Source organism: Aedes albopictus, chromosome 2 (assembly GCF_035046485.1).
Source record: "Aedes albopictus strain Foshan chromosome 2, AalbF5, whole genome shotgun sequence".
Lineage (NCBI taxonomy): Eukaryota > Metazoa > Arthropoda > Insecta > Diptera > Culicidae > Aedes > Aedes albopictus.
In genome coordinates, this window is record NC_085137.1 from 115,056,304 (window position 1) to 115,078,608 (window position 22,305).

At 40.3% G+C, this 22,305-nt stretch overlaps 1 protein-coding gene across 1 annotated transcript in view; it reads right to left on the reverse strand.

Annotated features, from left to right (window-relative positions):
* LOC109419905 (restin homolog) overlaps positions 1 to 20,722 on the reverse strand; it is a 39,864-nt gene extending 19,142 nt beyond the window's left edge. Inside the window, exons 1-2 of the mRNA XM_019694188.3 lie at positions 19,386 to 20,722; positions 10,540 to 10,757 (exon numbers count right to left, since the gene is read on the reverse strand). Coding sequence (XP_019549733.3) covers positions 10,540 to 10,757; positions 19,386 to 20,303 — 1,136 coding nt within the window. The 5' untranslated portion in view covers positions 20,304 to 20,722. The remainder of the gene's footprint in view (positions 1 to 10,539; positions 10,758 to 19,385) is intronic.
* Between the last annotated feature and the right edge of the window lie 1,583 nt (positions 20,723 to 22,305).

The window sequence follows — 22,305 nt, forward strand, 5'->3', positions numbered from 1 at the left end:
CCAGAAATGGTAAATTTTTGGACTGGCTTGCAAAGGAGTTGGCCCTTAAACAGGCAAAACAACGACAAAAAGCTTTTGGTTTGTCAAGTAATGTAATTGATAAAATTTTCCACATATCTGAAAAGTTATGAGGAAATGTATGGACACTATCTTCCATTGCATTGACAAAGAATTGTACTTATTCTTGCATTAGAAGTGTTCAAACATTGCATGCAAAACCCATTCTATACTGCTAATTTGATGTTGTGCCAACTTTATAAGGGTTTACAAGAGAGGGTTTTGCATCCTGATTTCAGATTCGTATCCGATCGAAAAAATGTTTTTTTTTCTGATGCCGATCCAAGGATGTGAAAATTCACACTAAATGTTCCTCATGTCTCAAGGTAATTTGTAGAGAACATGGAACAAGTGGAAAGATGCAAACATTTTGTTGCAAATGCTGGGCTAGCGAAGAAAAATGAATATTGCAAACGGTTGAAACATAAAAATTTTAAAACGTTATTTTTGAAGTTATGCAATTTTCCCTGCATCCTGAATATAACCAAAGTTCGAACCATGCATGTTTAAATACAACATCCTATTCATGTCTCAAAAAACCAATATCTATTGCATGATTTCCTAAACTGTGGGTCGTGACCCCTAGGGGGGTCACCGGCCTTCATTCAGGGGGCCACGAGGAACAGACGAATAAGTTTACTATAACTGACATCAAATGAGTTTGGGAACCTATGATCTATTGATTGATTCTCTCAACATCGCCACCATTCATTTTTCATTTTTCATCACCATTTTGGTGAATTCTTCGAAGCATATTCTATGCAACCAGATTGATCCCGAATGCTCATAGCTCTCAATCTTCTACATTCTATTGCATTTTGCGAAAAAAAAAAACTACAACACTGTAAAGATGGCATCTCGAACAGGGTGTATTCAGGACGTCATGAGAATCTAGAAGGACTGTTTTCCTTCATGTTTCGACAAATCATGAAATTTGAGGTGTCGTAAGGCTGATTTTGATAATATTTGAGAAATGACCACTTCCCTGGAGCTTTCCGGAATAGATCGGGTGTGGCTAGAGCGATCCCAAGGGGCCATAATGGCCTAGAAGGACTATTTTTTATGTTTGTTGAAGTTAGAAGTGTCGCATGGTTGATTTTGACAATTATGTGGAAATTGCTACTTTTATCACATTCCTGGGGGCACCCGGAACATTCTGAGTATGGCCTGGTCATTCCCGAGGGATCATAGGAGCCTAGAAGTACCTCCACGTTTTGAAAAATCATAGAGTTTGAGGTGCCGCACGATTGATTTGACCAACGTTGTGGAAATGGTCATTTTGACCATTTTCCTGGAGGCATCCGGAACATTTCTGGCGTGGCCAGACCAACTCTTAGGGGTCATGGGAGCCTAAAAGGACTGTTATCATTCATGTTTCGACAAATCATGAATTTTGAGGTGTCACACGGCTGATTTTGTCAATGTTTGAGAAATGACCACTTTCCTGAGGGCATCCGGAACATTCCGGGTATGGCCAGACCGGTATCAAGAAATCATAAGGGCCTAGAAGGACTATTTTTCTTTATGTTTCAACAAATCATGAAGTTAGAAGTGTTTGCACGATTGATTTTGATAACATTGTGGAAATGGCCAGTTTTGTCACATCCCTGGGGCACCCGGAACATTCTGAGTATGGCCAGGTAGTTCCCGAGGAGTCATAAAGAGCTTACGGACAGACTTGTTAGAATCCCAAAATGGCCGCCAGAATGTCCGACTTTGGCACCTACTCACGATTTTGAGCGCACAAATCTCTTCGTAAACAAATCCAGTGCACCTGATCTTCTTATTTGAAACTTATTACAAGCGAGCAAGAACAGGATAATAAAATGCACTGTGGTTTGAAGCTTGCTTTTGAGATTTGTGCGTCTGAAATTCTGATGCACTGTTGAAGCGGGATTTCAAGACGTTTGTCCTTAAAAAGATTATTTTTCTTCACGTTTTGACAAATCATGAAGTTTGAGGTGTCGCACGGTTGATTTGACAAAGATGGTGGAAATGGCCATTTTGACCACTTCCCTGGGGACATCCGGAATATTTCGGGTGTGACTAGAACCACTCTAATGGGTCATGGGAGCCTAAAAGGACTATTATCCTTCATGTTTCAACAAAGCATGATGTTTGAGGTGTCACACGGCTGATTTTGACTATGTTCGAGAAATGACCACTTCCTTGAGGGCATCCGGAACATTCCGGGTATGGCTAGACCGGTCCCAAGGGGCATGAGGGCCTAGAAGGACTATTTTCCTTTATGTTTCAACAAATCATGAAGTTAGAGGTGTTACACGGTGGATTTTGATTCCATTGTGGAAATGGCCACTTTTGTCACATCCCTGGGGGCACCCGGAACATTCCGGGTTTGGCCAGGCCGTTCCTGTGAGGTCTTAGGAGTGTAGAAGGGCTATTTTCCTTCATGTTTCGACAAATCATGTAGTTCGAGGTGGCGCATGAATGATTCTGACAATGTTGCTAGAATGGCCACTTGGACCAAATCCCTGGGGGCACCCGGGACATATCCGATTCATAAGACTGCTTGATTGTCTCATTTCAAGTCAATGGTTCCTTGCAGTTATATAGTTTCTGTATTCCTGGCGAATAATATGTGCAAATTTCCAAAATAACCTTGGATACAGAGTAAAATGCATTCATGTGTCATTTTCCGGCCGGTCCCCACGGAATCTGGAACAACTCCGGAACGTAAGGGTGAACCGGTTCCGTATGGTAGTCCTTGACAATTTGGACAAATCTGGAGCGTTTGCAATTGACTTCAAAAATATTGATTGAGAAATGCCTTTTTTATAGCTGATTTCAGATTCGAAAATCAACCGAAATTGACGTTGGGTACGCGAAGGTTACAGCGAATTCAAAAAATCAAAAACATTATGAAATGTATGGGACCTTGTGAAATATCCCGGAATCGAGGAAAAATAAAACTTCGTTAAAAAATAGTTAGAAGTATATGACCTGTAAATTACAAGGCTGGAATCGAGCCTTCCAAATAAACGAATAAAAATAAAATAATAATAATAATATAACTTTTACAATTTTTTTTCTTAAAGTCATTCAAATATCCTCAAATATCTTCGAAGACATAATTTCAATCCAACCAATCGATTTCGAGTTGTAATTGTTTTGAAGCAAATGTTTTTTTTTCATGCGCCCTTTTCAAAAGTTAGATGAAGAATATCGCAAAACAAATAACACGAGAAACGTTGTCAAATGGAAGCTCATATATGAGCAAAATTTCATTTGAATTAGAAAAGGTCACGTCTACGTCTTGCGCAATCTTTTAGGTTGAATACTAATATAGGACATGTTCATCAGCCAATATCTCGAAAACCAGAAGAGATATCGTAATTTCGAGGTAAAATTTGGTCTAATTGGGTTCTGGAATCACCGATTCAGCTGGGAAAAGTTATGTTTGAAATCCAATTTGATTTTTTTTAAATGTTGGCTTTAGCATAAATTTCACTTACACCCTTTGCGCCATATCAACCGAAATCGCTAATTTTTGCACAGCTCACTAATTTCTACCAGAAGATCACTTTTCACTTGAAAAATCTTATCTCGGAGAGATTTTGGAAAATTAGCCCATCCCTAATTTCTGATCTAATTTTTGAAAGCTACTGGCATTACCTAAACTGTTAGCATCCCGAGCAAAGTCTGATTGCAAATTGAAAACAAATTTTGATGTTGTGATATTGCAAATTTTGATAACTCAGGTTGTTATCGTTTTGGTCGTTTTAACGATTAAAACATCAAAAATGAGAGCAGAAAAATGTTCCTGTAACAGCAAATTGAAAACACTTCCTGCTATCGATGATAGCAAATTGATAACTGTTTTTGTAATCAGTGCAAGAAAAATGAAAAATCGTTAAATGTAGAGTTTTTCAGTTGATATCAATTAATAAATGCAATAATATACACTAAAACCTCTTTTTATGCATGTTTTTTTTTATGCACTTTTAATTTATGCACCTTTTTTTATGCCCTGCATAAAAAGAGGGAGAGCTACTCAGAACCAATATTGTGCATAAGAATATTTAATAATGACAGGAACTATTGCAACGGCGACCAGGGGGTTTTTACAGATGAGAGCAAAGGAAGGCTACAGGTTCGTTTTTGGGTGTGTCCGAAGGTCTCATGTGCGTTACATGGGCTCCGAGTGGGTCATTTCAGGAGTCTCAGAGCATTTTAGGCTGGTTTCAAAGCCGTTATGGAGGCGTTTTTAGGGGTTTTGGTTTAGGAGGATTTTTTTTAGACATTTCAATATGTTCCAGATCATTTTCGGCGTGATTCAGAGGCGTTACGGAAACGTTACGGAGGAGTTTTCGGGGTGTTCGGAGCCTCTCAGGTGCGTTACATGGAGTTCGAGGGGGTTTAAGGGGGATTTCGGAGGCATTTCAAAATGTTTCAGTGAATTTTCGGCGTGATTCAGAGGCGTTACGGAAGCGTTACGGAAGAGTTTTCGGGGTGTTCGGAGTCTCTCAGGTGCGTTATATGGGGTCCGAGGGGGTTTTAGGGGGGATTTTGGAGGCATTTTAAGACGTTTCAGAGCATTTTCGGCGGGATGCAGAGGCGTTACTTATGCGTTACGCAGGAGTTTTCGGGGTGTTCGGAGCTTCTCAGGTGCGTTACATGGGGTCCGAGGGGGTTTAAGGGGGATTTCGGAGGCATTTCAAAATGTTTCAGACCATTTTCGGCGTGATTTGGAGGCGTTACGTTAGCGTTACGGAGGAGTTTTCAGGGTGTTCGGAGCCTCTCAGGTGCGTTACATAGGGTCCGAGGGGGTTTAAGGGGGATTTCGGAGGCATTTCAAGACGTTTCAGAGCATTTTCGGGGGATTCAGAGGCGTTACGGTAGCGTTACGGAGAAATTCTCTGGGGTTTCGAAGCCTCTCAGGTGCGTTACATGGGATCGCCGGGGGGTTCAAGGGGGATTTTTGAGGCATTTCAGAGCAGACTCTGAAATACCTTAAATTGCCCCTCAAACCTCATGCACCCTTTAAAGTCTCCTGAGATCCCTTGAATTGCCCCTAAAGCCCCTTGGAACGTCCCTGAAACCCACTTAATACTATTGAAATACCCCAGAACTCTCCGTAATCCCATGAAAACACCAAAAAATCCTGACAGAACACCCTTGTAAGGCTCCTCAAACCCCCCGAAATAACCCCTTAAAACGCCCCTGAAGCCCCTTGGAACCCCCTTTTTGGGCTCTCTGGGAACATTCTGGAAACCCCCTTAGCCCTACCTCATCTGCCCAGGAGCAAGATCTGTTCTCGCAAACCAGATTATCTAATTAAAGCCCAAACTTAATTTATGCATAAATTTCCCTCTTTTTATGCCTTTTTTTGATTTATGCACATTTTTAATTTATGCAGTCCCAGCCATGTGCATAAAAAGAGGTTCCAGTGTAATTGCACTAATGATATATTCCTAGAATTGCTTTACATGGTTTACTAAAAGATTTAAAATTATTCTAAAACTAAATATTTACATTAATTTAAAATGACAACAAACCGAAAACAAAATTTGAAATCAAATTAAGTAAAGGTAAATTGATATCAAAATGTGATATCAATTTGTTGCTGAATACAAATCATGTTTTCGATTTGCTGTAATTTTGTTGTTGGACTTTGCTCGGGATGCCTGCCAGATTTTTTTTTTCGATTTCAGGAACGTTTCAGGGGCGTTTTAATTCATGGGGAATTCAATATTAGGCTGTCCCAAAAAAATGGATGTTCGAAAATTCAAGGTGGTCTACGTCAAATTAATGATATGCATATTTGAAACATTATTGTAAAACATTTAGATTTTCTTAAAAAAATACTAAGAGTTTTCGCCAGGGCGATTCTTGAAAAATGTCCCTTTTTATTAAGAGTGCTCATAACAATATTTTTTCGTAATACTTTTTCAACTTCAGACTTTTTCAATATTTTTGTATTTTTTCTAGGTACCCCTAGTCGTTCTTGGAGTGTATTAGTATTTGAAATATTGTGTTTATGTTGACGGCAGAACCGTCTTGTTGCTGATTAAATGACTATTTTTTGAGATTTTTTCATCAAAATTTGATAAAAAATACACGTCCATTTTTTTATTTTCAATCATACAAGTTTGGTATGATAGTACTATTTATTTGCGTCATTTCTCTCAAAATAATATTTCAAATATATTTTCTAGAAACTGATATGTTACGCTTTTGGTGAATGTACAATATTTCAAATATACCCTAATGTACGTATATTTGAAAGAGTTATAGGCTAAAATTACAACTTCACTTGTTGAATGGTCAAGTTTTCATTTTTTTTTGCGAAAATCGCCCTGACGAAACCTCTACATGATTTTTTTTTAGAAAATCGAAATGTTCTACGAAAATGTTTCGAATAAGTATATCTTCATTTAAGGGTGGAGCCTGGAGCACCTTGACTTTTCGAACATTGTGTTTTTTTAGACAGCCTGTTATGGTCTATGATGGGGGTTCTAGAGTCGTTCTAGGTGTGTTCCAGGGGATATCAAAGGGTTTTGGAAGCACTCTAGAGAGTTTCTGTTGCGTTCCAGGGGTTTACAAGGGATTTGAAGGGCAATGCTGGAGTTTTATGGGCTTTCTTTGGCGTTCCAGGGAACGTCAGCGGTGTTCTAGGGGTTCAAAGAGTGTTCCAAGGCAGTTTGGGAGTGTTCCAGGGGCTTTCAGGGGTGTTCCAGGAAATATCTAGGGGATTTCAGGAGTTTTCAAGGGGCTTTAGAAGTGTTCTAATGAGTTTCAACACGTTCCAAGTGTGTTCCGGGGTTTCAGGGAGTTCTAGAACTATTATTGCTAGGACATTTGGAACGGTGGCAGAACAGTACACCCGCCTGAAACGTGAAGCAGCAAAGGTCGGACTGGTGGTGAATGCGGCTAAGACAAAGTACATGCTGGTAGGTGGGACTGAGCGAGACAGGACAAGCCTTGGAAGCAATGTTACGATAGACGGGGATACTTTCGAGGTGGTAGAAGAATTCGTCTACCTCGGTTCCTTGCTAACGGCTGACAATAACGTGAGCCGTGAAATACGAAGGCGCATCATCAGTGGAAGTCGTGCCTATTATGGGCTCCAGAAGAAACTGCGGTCAAAAAAGATTCACCCCCGCACCAAATGTACCATGTACAAAACGCTAATAAGACCGGTGGTTCTCTACGGGCACGAGACGTGGACGATGCTCGAGGAGGACATGCAAGCACTCGGAGTTTTCGAGCGACGGGTGCTAAGGACGATCTTCGGCGGCGTGCAGGAGAACGGTGTGTGGCGGAGAAGGATGAACCACGAGCTCGCTGCACTTTATGGCGAACCCAGCATCCAGAAGGTAGCCAAAGCCGGAAGGATACGGTGGGCAGGGCATGTTGCAAGAATGCCGGACAACAACCCTGCAAAGTTGGTGTTTGCTAACCATCCGGTTGGTACAAGAAGGCGTGGAGCGCAGAGAGCACGATGGGCGGACCAGGTGGAGCGTGATCTGGCGAGGGTTGGGCGTGACCGACGTTGGAGAGCTGCAGCTGCAAATCGAGTATTATGACGGCAAATTGTTGATTCAGTATTATCATGAATTTGATGTTAACTAAATAAATGAAATGAACTGTTTCGGGGGATCTTAGAAAGTTGCAAGAACTGAGAAAGGGTCAAGGACGTCCCAAAGGGTGTCAGGCACTTTTAGAAGAGTTCTATAGGTATTTAAGAAGGTTGCAGTGGTGATTTAGGATCTTTTCAGGTTGTTTCAGGGTTTTCCGGAAGGTTTCAGGGTTTTATTTGGGGGGGTGGGGGGGGGGGGGGGGGTTTCAGGGTGTTCCAGGCGGCTTCAGCGAGTGTCATTGGTTTTCAGAAGCTTTCAGGTGCGTTATGAAATCAGGGGAAACCATCTAGAATGCCCTGAAACAGCTTTTAGCCCCTATTGGAACTCCCTCTACGCAACCTTGAAAGTTGGCTAAAGCCTTATAAATCGGCTTGAAACGCATTGGTACATCTTGAGCACTGAAACATCCCGAAAAATATTTTTGATATCTTTCTGAAACCTCCGGAAACCAAGGATGTTTTCGATCACCTGGCAATCGTTTGACTCATTTGTTCATAACTCAGTTCAGAAGCCTTATATTAATATGTTGTGTTCGGCAAAGTTGTAGATTAGTGTTTTTCCTACAATTATCACCAAAGACGCCATATGCTAACTCTAACATTTACATCGTAAAAGTGTTAGTAACACCTACTCATACTAAACGATCGGATTTTTCGATCGTTTAGTATGAGTAGGTGGTACTAGCTCTCTAGTGCCGTATTTATAAAAGTTAGAATATGGCGTCTTTAATGATAATTGTAGGAAAAATCCTAATCTACAACTTTGCCGAACAGCACATTTCAATATCAGGTTTCTGAACTAAGTTATGGACAAATCAGTCAAACGATTGCCAGGTGATCGAAAACATAAATAAAAAGAAAATCGCGTTAAGTACTGTTCCTTTGAATTCCACTAAGAATTTGCATCCTTTGACAGATACGTATTTCGACCTCAACTGTAAGGTCGTCTTCAGTGTCTTGTACTTGACTTGATCATCATGTACGGATAAACAAATGAAAACTAAACTGCCCATGATCGCATAATCGACGTAACCACCTTTGAAAATGTCCGCATTCACAAGCTAATATCTATCGCATGTGATAACTGTGATAAATGTCACTCAATAGAGCAGAAGATCTAATCAGTAGCTAGATGTCAACGTGAAAAAAAAAACCATTATTCATTGTTAAAATTTCAAAAGTGTGTTGAAAACTACAGTCAACTATGTGAATATGTGCAGTAAAATTCGCTTCAACAATTGGCGAATAACCTTATGTAGCTGCTACACTTTTGAAATCTTAAAGAACAAATACAATTTTGAAAGAAATATAGCTTTTTTTCATTTTTGAGAAAATTTTTGCGTACTTCCGAAATATTTCTCAGAGATTATAGAATCTTTAAACTATTGTTTGTTCAAAAGAGTTTTCCGTTTTTAAAATTTGTTAATAATTTATAAATTATTCTTGAATTCTAAATCCAAATATCTAAATTGGCAATCAAAATGCCAATTAGCCTTGTTGAGGTTTTGAGAACCGTCATTAAACTTCATATTATTTATTTTGGTTTTATTAAGGCTTTAGGAGCCTCTTCTAGTCTATTTGACTAAAAGATGTTATTAGGGAGGGCCCATATAGCCGAGGCGGTAAACGCACGGGTATTCAGCATGACCATGCTGAGGGTGACGGGTTCGATTCCCGGTCGGTCCAGGATCTTTTCGTAAAGACAATTTCCTTGACTTCCTTGGGCATAGAGTATCTTCGTGCCTGCCACACGATATACACATGCAAAATGGTCATTGGCAGAGGAAGCTCCCAGTTAATAACTGTGGAAGTGCTCATAGAACACTAAGCTGAGAAGCAGGCTTTGTCCCAGTGAGGACGTTACGCCAAGAAGAGAGAGAGAGATGTTATTAGGGAATGGACTTTCTTGAAGATTGCCAATACCTAGAACATCGCCAACATCCTTTAATATTGGGAACATAAACCCATAAGCCTAATTTTTACTTCTTCTTCTTATTCTTGACAAGATGTCCTTATTTGGACAAATCCTGCTTCTCAGCTTTTACAGTTATTCACTGTTAGCTTTCTCTGTCCTAACAATTGTAACTTATTCCATGCTTTCCATGCCAAGATTAAGACTAAGGACATATTTAAAATATCAAAACACTATATCAATTTACACTCCATTGCAGTTAAGGTCGATTATATTTAAGTGGCAAGGGGCAGTTGCGTAGCCAGAAATTTGCTCTGGGAGGGGTTTTCTACGATCATTGATAACTTTTCGTAAACAACTATGAACAATGAGGTCAAATACATTAAATTTGAGTCGTAATTTCCAAATAGCGGCGAAGCCGAAACATTTTTTCACCTAAAAGTTTTTTATTCTGAAAATTGGTGCCAAAAATTTTGCCGTGGGGTGAGGGGGGGGGAGTTGGGGGTAGGGTTGGTAGGTAGGTGTTCACCCTGAAACACCTCCCTCCCGTGGCTACGCCACTGGCAAGGGGGAATGCACGGCCTTTCTCAGCCCTCCTCCTATTATACCTATGATCCTGGCGGCGCACATGCTCTACATACCTAGTGCAGATTATCTCAAGCGTTCAGTGGTACCGGCCCATTTATGAATAATGTTCCCAAAGTTATATGCACAGAAAACCCTTAGATTCGCCTCGTTAGCCACAATTCATTTAAAAATTCTGAATAATTCGAAGCTCCCAGGGGAATTTAATGTTTACGCTCTGTTTACAGCTCGTTTAATTGAAATGCGTCTCGCGATGCTTCCCACCGCCACGAAAAGCGAAACAAAAGGATTAAAAAGTCCGTCTCGTCGTCGTCGTCGTCGTCGGCGTCTCTTGGGCAATGTAGGTACCTTATTATACCAACAATCAACATGCAGTGCAACATACTTCTCCTGTTCGGCTTCCAGGTCGTTTTTACGCAGCTCCAGCTGGCGCAGCAGATTGTCACGCTCCATCCGGGAGACACGTTCCCGTTCCTCGTAAAGTTCGCGCAGATTGCGGATGTTGGCCATTTGTCGTTCGTACTCGCGGCGTAGATCGGTGGACATAATTTGCAGCTCCCGCTCGTGCAGTGAGTCCTCGATCTGGCGCAACTTCGCCTTAAGCTGGGGGGAGGGAAAAGAAAGGGAAAATAAGGCGCATGAAATAAAAAAAAATGTTACGGCTACGATAGTAACAACGGAATAAAACCCCTGATGACGACGTGGGGGGTTGGTGTAAATATGCACGCTTTTTGACTTGGGTGGAATTGCGATGCGAACCGGTGGTGGGACAACAAAGGGAAAGACATTGAGACGATGGTGAAAATGTTTGCTGGTGTTTTGTTGCTTATTATTCTCTGATTATTGCTGTTTTGAGTAAAAAAAAAACTATAAATAGGGCGTTATCACGCTGTAAAACTGAGCGATGTCAAGGTTAAAGAAAATATTGTCACTTGCGGACTTTCCGAGCCCAGTTTACCGATGCAATGCAAGGCTTTCGTAATTGATTTATGTTGTCAAGATGAAGCAAATCTCTGGGTTGATATCCCAATACTTTAAGTACTACTATCAAATTGGATGAATGTCACGTTATTTTGAATCTTACTATTTTTACGCTTTTCAATGAGAAATGTGGAGCTTTTCTATTAACCTTCACATACCTGACCCCCGACAACTCATTTGAAAATTCTGGTATTTCGTCAATTTCTATCCGATTTTTTTGAAGTCGCCCTTAATCGATCATTAATTGGTGCAAGTTTACTACACTCAAGTGGTCATGTAATATATGGAACCATTCCGGAGATATTCCGTATTGTAGTGGGGTCAGGGGGTGGGGGAGGTGTCTGTTTTGCCAAATGGCTAAAAGTGATTATTTCGTGTGTTATTGTGTTTGAGAGGCCCCCGCGGAACCTGTTTCAGGTGCTCCGGAGCGGGCATATCAGTTGCTACAAGCTTCAGTCATTTTTTTTCTGTCCCATTCTCTCGAAATAATAAAGTTTGATACGTCGCACGGCATGTTTTGGTTGCAATCCAGAAATGTCCAATATGTCACCCCCGTGGAACCTATGCTACATGTTCCGGGGTGGCCATATTAGTTGATACAGACTTCAGGGTATCGTTTCTGACTGAGTCATTCGGAATCATGAAGTTTGATATGTCGCACGACATGTTTTGGATGAAAACCAGAAGTGTCCTCAATGCGGCCCCTGCGGAACCTGTCACGGTGATCCAGATGGGTCATCTTTTTCAAATCTGATTATCGCAGTTGTGTTTTATTTTTCGCAATGAAAATTTCGCTGAAAATCGATGGTTCAAACACAATAACACACGAAATAATCATTTTTAGCCATTTCGGCACCCTCCCTGACCCCAGTATAATCTGGAATATCTCCGGAATGGTTCCGGATATTGCATGGTCACTTGGGTGTAATAAACTTGCACCAATTTGTGATCGATTGAGGGTGACTTAAAACAGATGAAAATTGTCGAAATGCCAGCATTTTAAAAATGAGATGTTGGGGGTCGGGATGTGAAGGTTAACCCTTTATAAGGCAGTGGCAACTATATTGCCACCTACTGTTTTTATTTTTTTCTGTTTTATAACAATCTATTTCGAACCTCTTTTTTGGTTTACTCAAAATTAGGATTACTAACAACGCCTGGTATTTTTTTGGTACTAAACAAAGCTTAAAAAATAATTTGGGAGCCATTTGTAGTCTCAAAAATGGCAAAATTTGACCGCGTGAAGAAAATTAGCTCAAACTTATTGTAAAACTATAGATTTGTTAAATATTTTAAGATATAATCAAATTATGGGTTGATATGAGCTGCACTACACGGTTTAAATTATGGGTTAAGCCCTAATCCACTCTCAGATCTCCTTTCCGGCTTTTTGTCGAAGTCAAAAGAAGAAAAGTACCCTAAACGGGCAGTGGCAAGAATATTGCCACCAGCGCTGGTGGCCTAAACGGGCAGCGGCAACTATATTGCCACCTCAAAAGCTCGTTTTTGGGGTAAACGGGCAGTGGCAACTATATTGCCACCAGCGTTTTTGGGCTGAACGGGCAGTGGCAACTATATTGCCACCTAGATTTTTGAGAGTTTCTTTCAAACAAAAATTGTTTTGTACATGTAATCATGAGTATAATCATTTCCATAATAGTATGCGTTGATAACTCTTCTAGTTTTCTCGGCCTTATAAAGGGTTAATGCCCTTCGTAAATCAAATAGCTACCATGCGTCCCCATTGAGTAACATTTTTTTTTTGTTGCAAATGCACTGTCCATGAGAGCACGGTGGGCAACGTTATCTCACTAAGGGCCGATTTCTTCACCTACCCGGTTTAACGACGTAAGCCTGGTTGACCTTAAACCACGCTTAAAGTTAAGCCAAATTCTTAAGCCAGGTTTAAATATTTGCATTTCTTCACACCGGCTTAGCTAATGAAGGCGATGGCTTACGCTATCGTTCCAGTGACTTTCCAATGGAAACGTCATTTTCAGCCGCCGATATTTTGAAATGCCCGCTACATGCAGTATGGAGTAACAACAACAAAACATCCGCTCGGTAATTTTTTCGGATGCAGTAGGAAATTAACAATGATGAACTACCTAGACTGTTGAAATACATATTACCCAATGCTAGAATCGAAGATCTTCGATTTAGTATTTACTCTATATGATCATTCCACAACATTTGATATTCGAATTTGGCTTTTATTCAGAGGGAGCGACACTAGTTTTGCCAAACCAAAAAACCTAAAAAAAGGCCGAAAAAAGATCAAAAAAGTAGCTAAATCCCGGAAAAGTTTTGCGGGTTTTATCAGGTTCTATCGTCTTTTTTGACATTTTTTTTTGGGTTTTTCGGTTTGGCAAAACTAGTATCGCTCCTCCTGCTTTCATTGTACAAAGTTAGAGTGCCATATTGCAGAAAAGGCGTTGCAATGATGATTTTATGTTTTGATATCCAGAATCGCCTTCGAATAAATAATCTTTTTGAAAATGTGTAGGTCGTGTGATGCTTCAGGTCCAGGTCTGGACTATTTTTCGAATATGTTTAAAATTTGAACTGTGTACATTCAATGAAAGCCACAGCAAAGTTCAAGTTCAACTAGAAACTGAACTGTCTTAATAGAAACAGTTTATTCCACTTTTATTCCATTCGTTGGTGTTTTTTAATAATTTATTTTGAAAATGTTTAGGTACCGTTCGCAAATTACGTAACGCTCTAAAGGAAAGTAAAATATCATCGTGCTTTACGGTCCATATACATGATTTAGGTTTTAATATAAAAATGCGTTAATACGATGCACGCTGCCTTGTACTAAAATATAAAACGGATCGTTTTTTGCAATGCTGAAAATGTAATTTCGACCTTATTTCGTAACGTACGCAGATCACCTTGAAATGGTGCGTTACGGCGAAAGATCTACCACATCAAGTTTCAATTTTGCTATTTTCCTGCCTAGTTTCTGTTTTTTAGTGTTTTGACGGGCTTAGAGGTCTAGTGGCTACCGCTTCTGATTCGTATGCAGAAGGTCATGGGTTCAATCCCTGGTCCGTCCCTTTCATCCTTCTTTGTATTTTTCTATCCACTTCCTCTCTCTCTCTTCTCCACATATACAACTCATGTATATTCATATGTTCATAGCCATCGCTAGAACCAGAAACGAATTGTAAAAAAGTCGTTTCCCTTCCTTCCAACTTCCACTCACAGCACAGTGTATATAACGCCTACAAGTTATGCAACCAAAAAGCGTGCTGTGCCGCTTGACCTTATTCACTCACCTTATTCACCACACAATCTATCACCTTACGAACACTATAAATAACCCCTATCCATGGATCGCATCACCGACCCAACGGTGACTCCCAGATCTCCCATCCTTTCCGTCTAACAAATACCCCAGTCCGTGCTGGTTGTGGGGATGCAGAGGTGATCTCGGTCTTTAGTAGCAACAACCAGCACACTCTAACATTCCTCTCCCTTCCCAACTGACTATAAGGACGTGGCCGGTGCCGTTATTGATCCAAAATGTATGAGCTGCTAGAATTGCACTTTGAGAATAAGTGGAGTGTCCCAGCCCTTATTCAATTGGATCTCAGTGCAATTAGTACCAGCTCAGATCAATCACGGAGTAGCAACCATTGACATGTATAGTCAGATTTGATCGTTTGATCGTTTAGTGTTTTGACTTTTACTGCGAACGATTTCTGTTTTTTATCTGTTTATTTATTTTTTTCATATTCAATCTTGTGTTTGCCATACATTGATAGGCTGCCTGAATATTTCGGCCCCTTCAATAACTTCAATATTGATATGCAAATGTGTATGTTATTTATATTTTTGTTTTTATATACCAATATGCTTTCTTTCAGGGATAGCAAGGTAAGTACATTTGACAGATCTGTAAACCATCCATCAATAATGTCAACTGCGCTCTAGATTTTCGAATAGAGCTCCTCATAACAATCCCACCCTACCAACACAAATTCCTTATCCTTAACGTCTATAGAGATAGTTTGGGTACCTTGTATCTTCAAGTAGACGTTAAACTAACATTCCTACCCTTTCCTAGCGATTGTAAGGACGTGGCCAGGTATACAATGTGATGCTTGTTTCGACCAACTCTAACACGTAGAAAAAGGCGTTAATACAAAACGTTATTTTATCGCCACTACGTGCTAGATTTTTCAAAACATCTCAAACTGAGCATTGTAGCGACCCACGATGTGTACAATAGGCCGTCCCTTATTTTGTAAAATTTAGAAATACTTTAAGTTCGTTAGTGGAAAATGATCGTTTTAGCTAAAAAATGATCGTGTCAAAATTCGAAGTCCGTATCTCAAGGCTAAGTGGTCCCTCAAGGGGCCTAAAGTTGTCAAAAATGGTATGGAACCAAAAAAACATGAATTTTTTTTCGACAAAACAAATGCGCTATTCCACTAAAACCGGTGATTATAGGATCCTAAAGCATAGCATAGCATAGCATAGCATGAATACTTGCACAGATCTTGGATGGAGTTGCAAAGCTGAATATTTCCATTGACATTGCTGATGTCGCTACTATCTACAATGTCATAGATTCACTCAGCTCCACACACCTGGCCAAGTCCTTGCAAGCATTTATAAATCCCTTCATCAACTTAGAAAGAGCCCAGAACTGAAGCATCTTCCAATAGATGAAAGGATGTTGAAAATAGCGAATTTTCAACTTATAAGCAGTTATGAAATAAATATACTGAAGTAGAATTATTTATAAATAAATAATATTGGAAAGATCTCAACAATTGTTGTGGGGTTTTTGTGGTTCAATGCCGATCATCTAATTGTCTTGATTAATGTTCTTCTCTGTAAAGAACAACACAATACTCAGCAAAGAACAACACAATACTGAACACTAAACACCCGCGCATCTATTGTTTTGATTTTCACTCGAGACAATAGCGAACGCGATCGATTATGCTGCCATACTCACCCCTACAGGAGTGATGCATGCACAGCCAAGAACAACACTATACTGAACATTAAACACCCGCGCATCTATTGTTTTGATTTTCACTCGAGACAATAGCGAACGCGATCGATTATGTTGCCATACTCACCCCTTACAGGAGCGATGCATGCACAGCAAAGAACAACACAATACTCACCGGTGATTATAGGATCCTAAAGGGCCAATAATTTGTTTAGATTTGCGATATCTCTACTCTTTTCCAAGATATTGACAAAAAACGACTGAAAAATAAGCATTTTTGAACATTCTTTTAGATTCCGAAGGAAACTTACCCTATTTTGTTCAAAAACTCAAAAACGAGTAGAGATATCGTAAATCTAAGCACATTTTTGGCCCTTCAGGGTCCTAAAATCACCGGTTTTAGAAGAATAGCGTATTTTTTTTGTCGAAAAAAATTTCAAGTTTTTTTGGTCCCATACAATTTTTGACAACTTTAGGCCCCTTGAGGGACCACTTAGCCTTGAGATACGGACTTCAAATTTTGACACGATCATTTCTTAGCTAAAACGATCATTTTCTACTAACGAACTTATAACATTTCCAATTTTTGCAAAATAAGGGACGGCCTAGTTTACAATCGCCTATGCTATGCTGAAAATGTAATTTCGACCTATCTAGATTCAATGTCACCGAATATCTTCGAAAAAGGCAATTCATATTCATCATGAAAAAATGGGATTACATGTGCGCTGTAAAAATCGAGTTTTGCAACGAGTTACAAAACATTTTTGCAATGAAAAACAAATCACTAGAATATGATCATTTCCATCAGTACCATCGTGCTTCGCGGTGGTTCGGTGGGAACGGTCATGCTAGACACTCAATTTTGATCAAGCAAGCTGTACTATAACCGTGACAATTTGGCAAGCTCTTGCCGTGACAACTCTGGTTGTGAATCAAATAATTGCATTATGATTCATAAAACAACCGAAATCAGTTGCATCATGAATCATATTACAATTGTTTGGTAAAGTACGAAAAACTAGTCCGTTGTGATATGGCAAGTATAAATCAAATTTCATAGTGCTGAGTTGCAAAAAGATATTTAAAATCTGCTTGCGTCATTTTTAGATAGTGGAACTTACGTATTTTCGGCAGTTTTTTTTTCTCTTCGCCATGGAAGGTTTTTTGAAATCTATTGAACTCAAAGTTGTCCTCAAAACCTTCCAAAGTAAGCTGAATGATTGACTTCAGCGCAACAAAAACCTGCTCTGCCGTTACTCTTCTGTGACAATTGTGTTACTTGGGAATCTTTTCGGCAGGGGTTCTTGTAAGAAATCTTGAAACAATTCCGAAAAAAACATACTGGAGCAATCTCGGATGGAATCCTGGGTGAAATTGCTGCAAGAAATCTTCAGATGGTACTATGGAAGAAACTCGCAAAAGAACACCAGGAGGAATCCCAGAAGGAATCTCTGGGGGAATCCTGGAAGGACATCCCGGAACAATCCTAGTTTCTGGGAGAATCCCAGAAAGAACTTCTGAAGAAATTCTTAATAGTGTTTGTGGATGTGCTGCTTCCACTGGCCTGTCAAAAGCTCCGATCTCCTCACGTTGGGATGTCAAAAGGTTCCCGTCCTTTTCCTGGCACATTTTGGCTTGAAGCCTTGCAAATTAATTAATTCGTTAGATATGGTCCAAATTGGGCAAAAACGTTATTGTGTCAATAATTACCCATTTTTACTAATTTTAATAAATCGTATTACCCCAACAACACAACCATTTTAAAGTTTAGACAATAACTTTTCCAACGGACCGTTTTTCGCTGAGAAAATTGCATTTTTTCTACAATTTCCACTATTTTTCTAAGTCTGATATCTGTGGCGCAATGAGTTTCCATCACAGAGGGCTGAAATTTTAAGAATCTAGGTTTGGAGGTAGCCAAACATCAAATGGTATATAAGATGATAAGACATGTCAAAGCAATTAAATTTCTAGAATTTGGCCAATCCAACGCGGAGCTCTATTGAATGTCGTTAGCAACAAAAAATTGTGACCGGAATAGGAGGGCGGAAATGAAATCTGTAAGCAAGTGTTAGATTGGTACCCAGCAAGACATCGCAGCAGAGGCAGATCCAGAGGCTCATGGCGGCGCAGCCTCAACAAAAATAAAGGAAGTCGACAGAAATTTGACCGGAGTGGAGTCTATGGAGTCGCAGGTTTCAGAGCTATAGAGTTTAGTGTAACGTGTTCAGAAAACAATGGATAATATAATAACCAAGATAAACCAGAACCATAATTCAAAAGTCTAAAAAGTCCAAAATTTGAAAGTATCAAAATGAGATTGCGTCGGTATCTCTGAAGACGGACTACTGATGGCGAAACAAAAAACCAGATTTATCTTGTTCATATTCAGGTAATCCATTATGACAGCATCACCTTTTCAAAGATAAAATTCTTCTACGTTGCCTGAATCAGGAAATTCTGTTCGAATGATTGCATGTGAAAGGACAATTCAACTTATTCTTATGTAGGTCAGCAAGCAGCTCAAATGCTCGAAACTGTCTCCTGTATGGCTAATTTCCAAATGAGACAACGGAACGAGAAGGAGAACGTGCCTCTGGAGCTGAACTACTGATGTATATATAAAATTAATAAACCGCCATGACAGATTAATCACAGTTTTCATTGGAAACTGAGGATGCTTTAGATGGAGTTCAATGCACTGCTTTGGATACCACAAAGAATTGCTGAAGTTCGTTTTAGCTTCTTCTGGATTGCATAACTTTTGAAGTGGTAGTCAGTCAAGAGACTGTGTTTCTTAAGAAAACATTCCAATTATCCTCAACGCAATACTTATCGTCACAACAGACGTACATAGCTATAGCTTAGACGCATTTCAACAATTGGCACAACAAGTTCATACGTCAGTCAACCATACATATGTCGAATGATGCTAAACAAATTGTTCACTCACAGGTCAACAATTTTAATTGAACGATTGTTCACACGTAGAAATTTTCCATAAATTCAATAAATACCGCCCGGTACTGCTAATTAAAATACCAATCACCACAGCACCTTGTTGAAGTTCAGGTTCATCGTGGCCAGTCACTGTACTTTACCGATATTTTTTGGCATCAATTCCGTAAACATACTGCCCTCTCCACGTAGTACAACACATCGCACCTGTCCTCAGAAATACACGACTGTCTCAAGTTCACTAATGACTTTCCCCATGGTCACTTTGCGGCATATTTTCCACACCCCATATCCTCTACCTGCGGTAAACTTACTTGTTCAACTTGGTCCTCTCTGATTTGTATGATCTCTTTGCCGGCTTTGATGACGTCTTTCAGTCCTTTGATTTGATTCTTCTGCTGGTTGATGTCGCTATGGAGCGAGAGCACTTCGGCGTTCGCGATCTGCAGATGGAACTGCGAATCCGCAAGCTCGGCCTGCAGATGGCGAAATTCTTTGTTCCGTGCTGCTCGGGCGGCTTCCTCCTCTTCGCTGGGCGTCTGAAGGGATTGAACCTGCGCTCGAAGCTGGTCAATGGTGGACTGAAGCGACAGGATCTGGCTGTTTGCTTGCTGAAGCTGAAGCTGTGACTCAGCCAGGTCACATTTTAATCCGAGGCGTAGATCATCATCGTCTTGGGGCGTTGTGGTAGTGCAGTTAGGGCTAGCATCGCTTTGTTCTGAGCGAGTCTCCGTGTCGTTGTAACACGCTTCGCTCTCAATGATGGCAATTTCCGCGACGCCGTTTGTTGTGTCTTCCGATGAGCCCTTTGTTTGCTCTTGGTTCTGTTGGATGAACTTTATGAGAGCTCGGTTCTTGGCTTTCTCCGCCGCCAATCCCTTCCTAAGCTGATCCATCTCCTGTTTGATGTCAGCCATTTTCGATTTTCGCAGTTCACGTTTTCTACCCAGTTCCTCGCGGAACTCGGCCAACTCTCGGCGCCTTTCCGCCCCATCACTTGACTCTGATCCATCAGGACCGGAGTCCACTTTATTCCCATGATTTTCAGTTAGAGTTCCGTTATTTAACGCGTGTTTCTCTGATTTACGGCCTATTGTTGCACAACTTTCACTGACTAGCATATCCGGACTGCTGCTACCGCCATCGGTTTCATGTTCTTGACCCGTTTCCACCCCTCCGCCATCGTCATCTCGTCCCTCGCGGCCATGCTGCGATGACTGAAAACTACCCATTTTTCTCGCCCCTTTTTCCGCTCGGATAATTAATCGCCCTTTGCACTCTGCCCACTCGTTCGGGGCTGCAGCTGACTAATATTTATTCGCTTTTTTTTCGCGTTTCTCGTGACCGTTGTCGAGTCAAACTTTTTTTCCGGAACGATTATTAAATCATTGCGCGAAATTCGAATTGCGGTTCCGACTTGCTCTACCTTAGGCTAGGAACTGTCCCGAATGAATTGTGTGGATTTCGAATTCAATGATATGCAGAAATAATAAGGAAAAACTCGACCGCAGCACCGCGCTCCGATGGGTTTTCCCCGTCGATCTTTTCGTGTTTGAGCAATCGCAACGACTGAGCTATTTTTGGACCGGCAGAGTATTTGACCGACAAAATCAACTTTGGGCCGCGGCCGCGTGTGCGATGCTAACTAAGCCCGAGCATCAGCAGCAGCAGCACAGCTGACGACGACCACGATGGGCGTGCGCGAGCGGTTCCTCGGTGTTATGATGCTGCGCGAATCGAAGACTGTTGGCCGATCCGGGTGAAAACACCCACAAGTCAGACAGAGCGGATACCTACTTCCACGCGACGATTGATTGCAATAGTTTCTCAACAAGACGCAAAACAGTAATTCGTGTGTTTGTGTGATCATTTTTATGGTCTATTTTTAAATTTTCCGAAATGGTATTCATTTTCACGACTTTATTTCTTCGATTCCCAATTAAGACGGTTTCAAGGCGTGCGTGCGATTTGTACAGCTTTTACACGTAAGCGATGCAAACTGTTTTTTTTTAATGGTGGGAGAAAAGCTTTGAAATCAGAAATAAATTGATTTTGAGTTTTGTTTTCGACATTATTCAAGAAAAATTAATAGTTCTCAATCTATAAATTGTTTGAATTTACAGTATTGCAGCCTTTTTTTATCACCAAACCATGATCCTTTTAAATGCAATAATTTCTATTAGTAGACTTATTCAAATGAGATTTTTGAAGAAGGCACTAAAGAAATAAGTATGAGCTTTTGACTTGAAGTGTCTAAATAGTGCGGATGATGTCACTGTCTAGACTAGTCTAGATACAATCGCTCGCAGCTCATTTTAGAAGCTCAACCTGAAAATATAAAGTTTGAGAAACGTGTGCGGCTAGACCAGTCCTATAAGGGAGTCTTGCAGGACTGGTCAAGCCGTACAATTTCATCAGATAAGTAAATTGACATTTTCAGCCCTGATCCAAATACATCTGGTTTCTTATGATATTATTTTTCACTCATTTGACAATCCAATGCTAAAATATGTCACGCGGATTTTTACGTTTTTTAACTGTGTTTGCTATCAATACATCATTTGTCGTAAGACGTCAATCGTTTTTTTTCCTTTCTGTACTTTTTCAAACAAACAAACAAAAGGTAAATTTTCCATGCATACATCTTGATTGCAAAGTTAGTTTGCATTTTTTTTTTCTGGCTGACAACTTCTTCTTCTTTATGGCTCGACGTCCCCACTGGAACTTGGCCTGCCTCGCTTCAACTTAGTGTTCTCTGATCACTTCCACAGTTATTAATTGAAGTGCTTTCTTTGCCTGCCATTGCATGAGCTTGTATATTGTGAGGCAAGTACAATGATACACTATGCCCAGGGAGTCGAGAAAATTTTCCCGACTGGAACGGGAATCGAACCCGCCATCTCCGGATTGGCGATCCATAGCCTTAACCACTTGGCTAACTGGAGACCCCCTTCTGGCTGACATATCTTCAGCCATCGATATTGAGTGCTTTTTCCCTAAACATTAAAAAAAAAGCACCGTAAAAATTTAACCGTAAGAGTGGCAGTTCCATTACTTGGTGGATTACTCGTTTGAGATTTCACTTTCTTTATGAAGAATAATGTATGCCATGTAGATGAAACAAATTTCATATTCATTTTAAAATCATAAACAACACAGACGAATTTTCGCAGAGTCGAACTACATTTGACAACAGCCAATGTAAACATGGGAATATCAACAGATACAACTCAT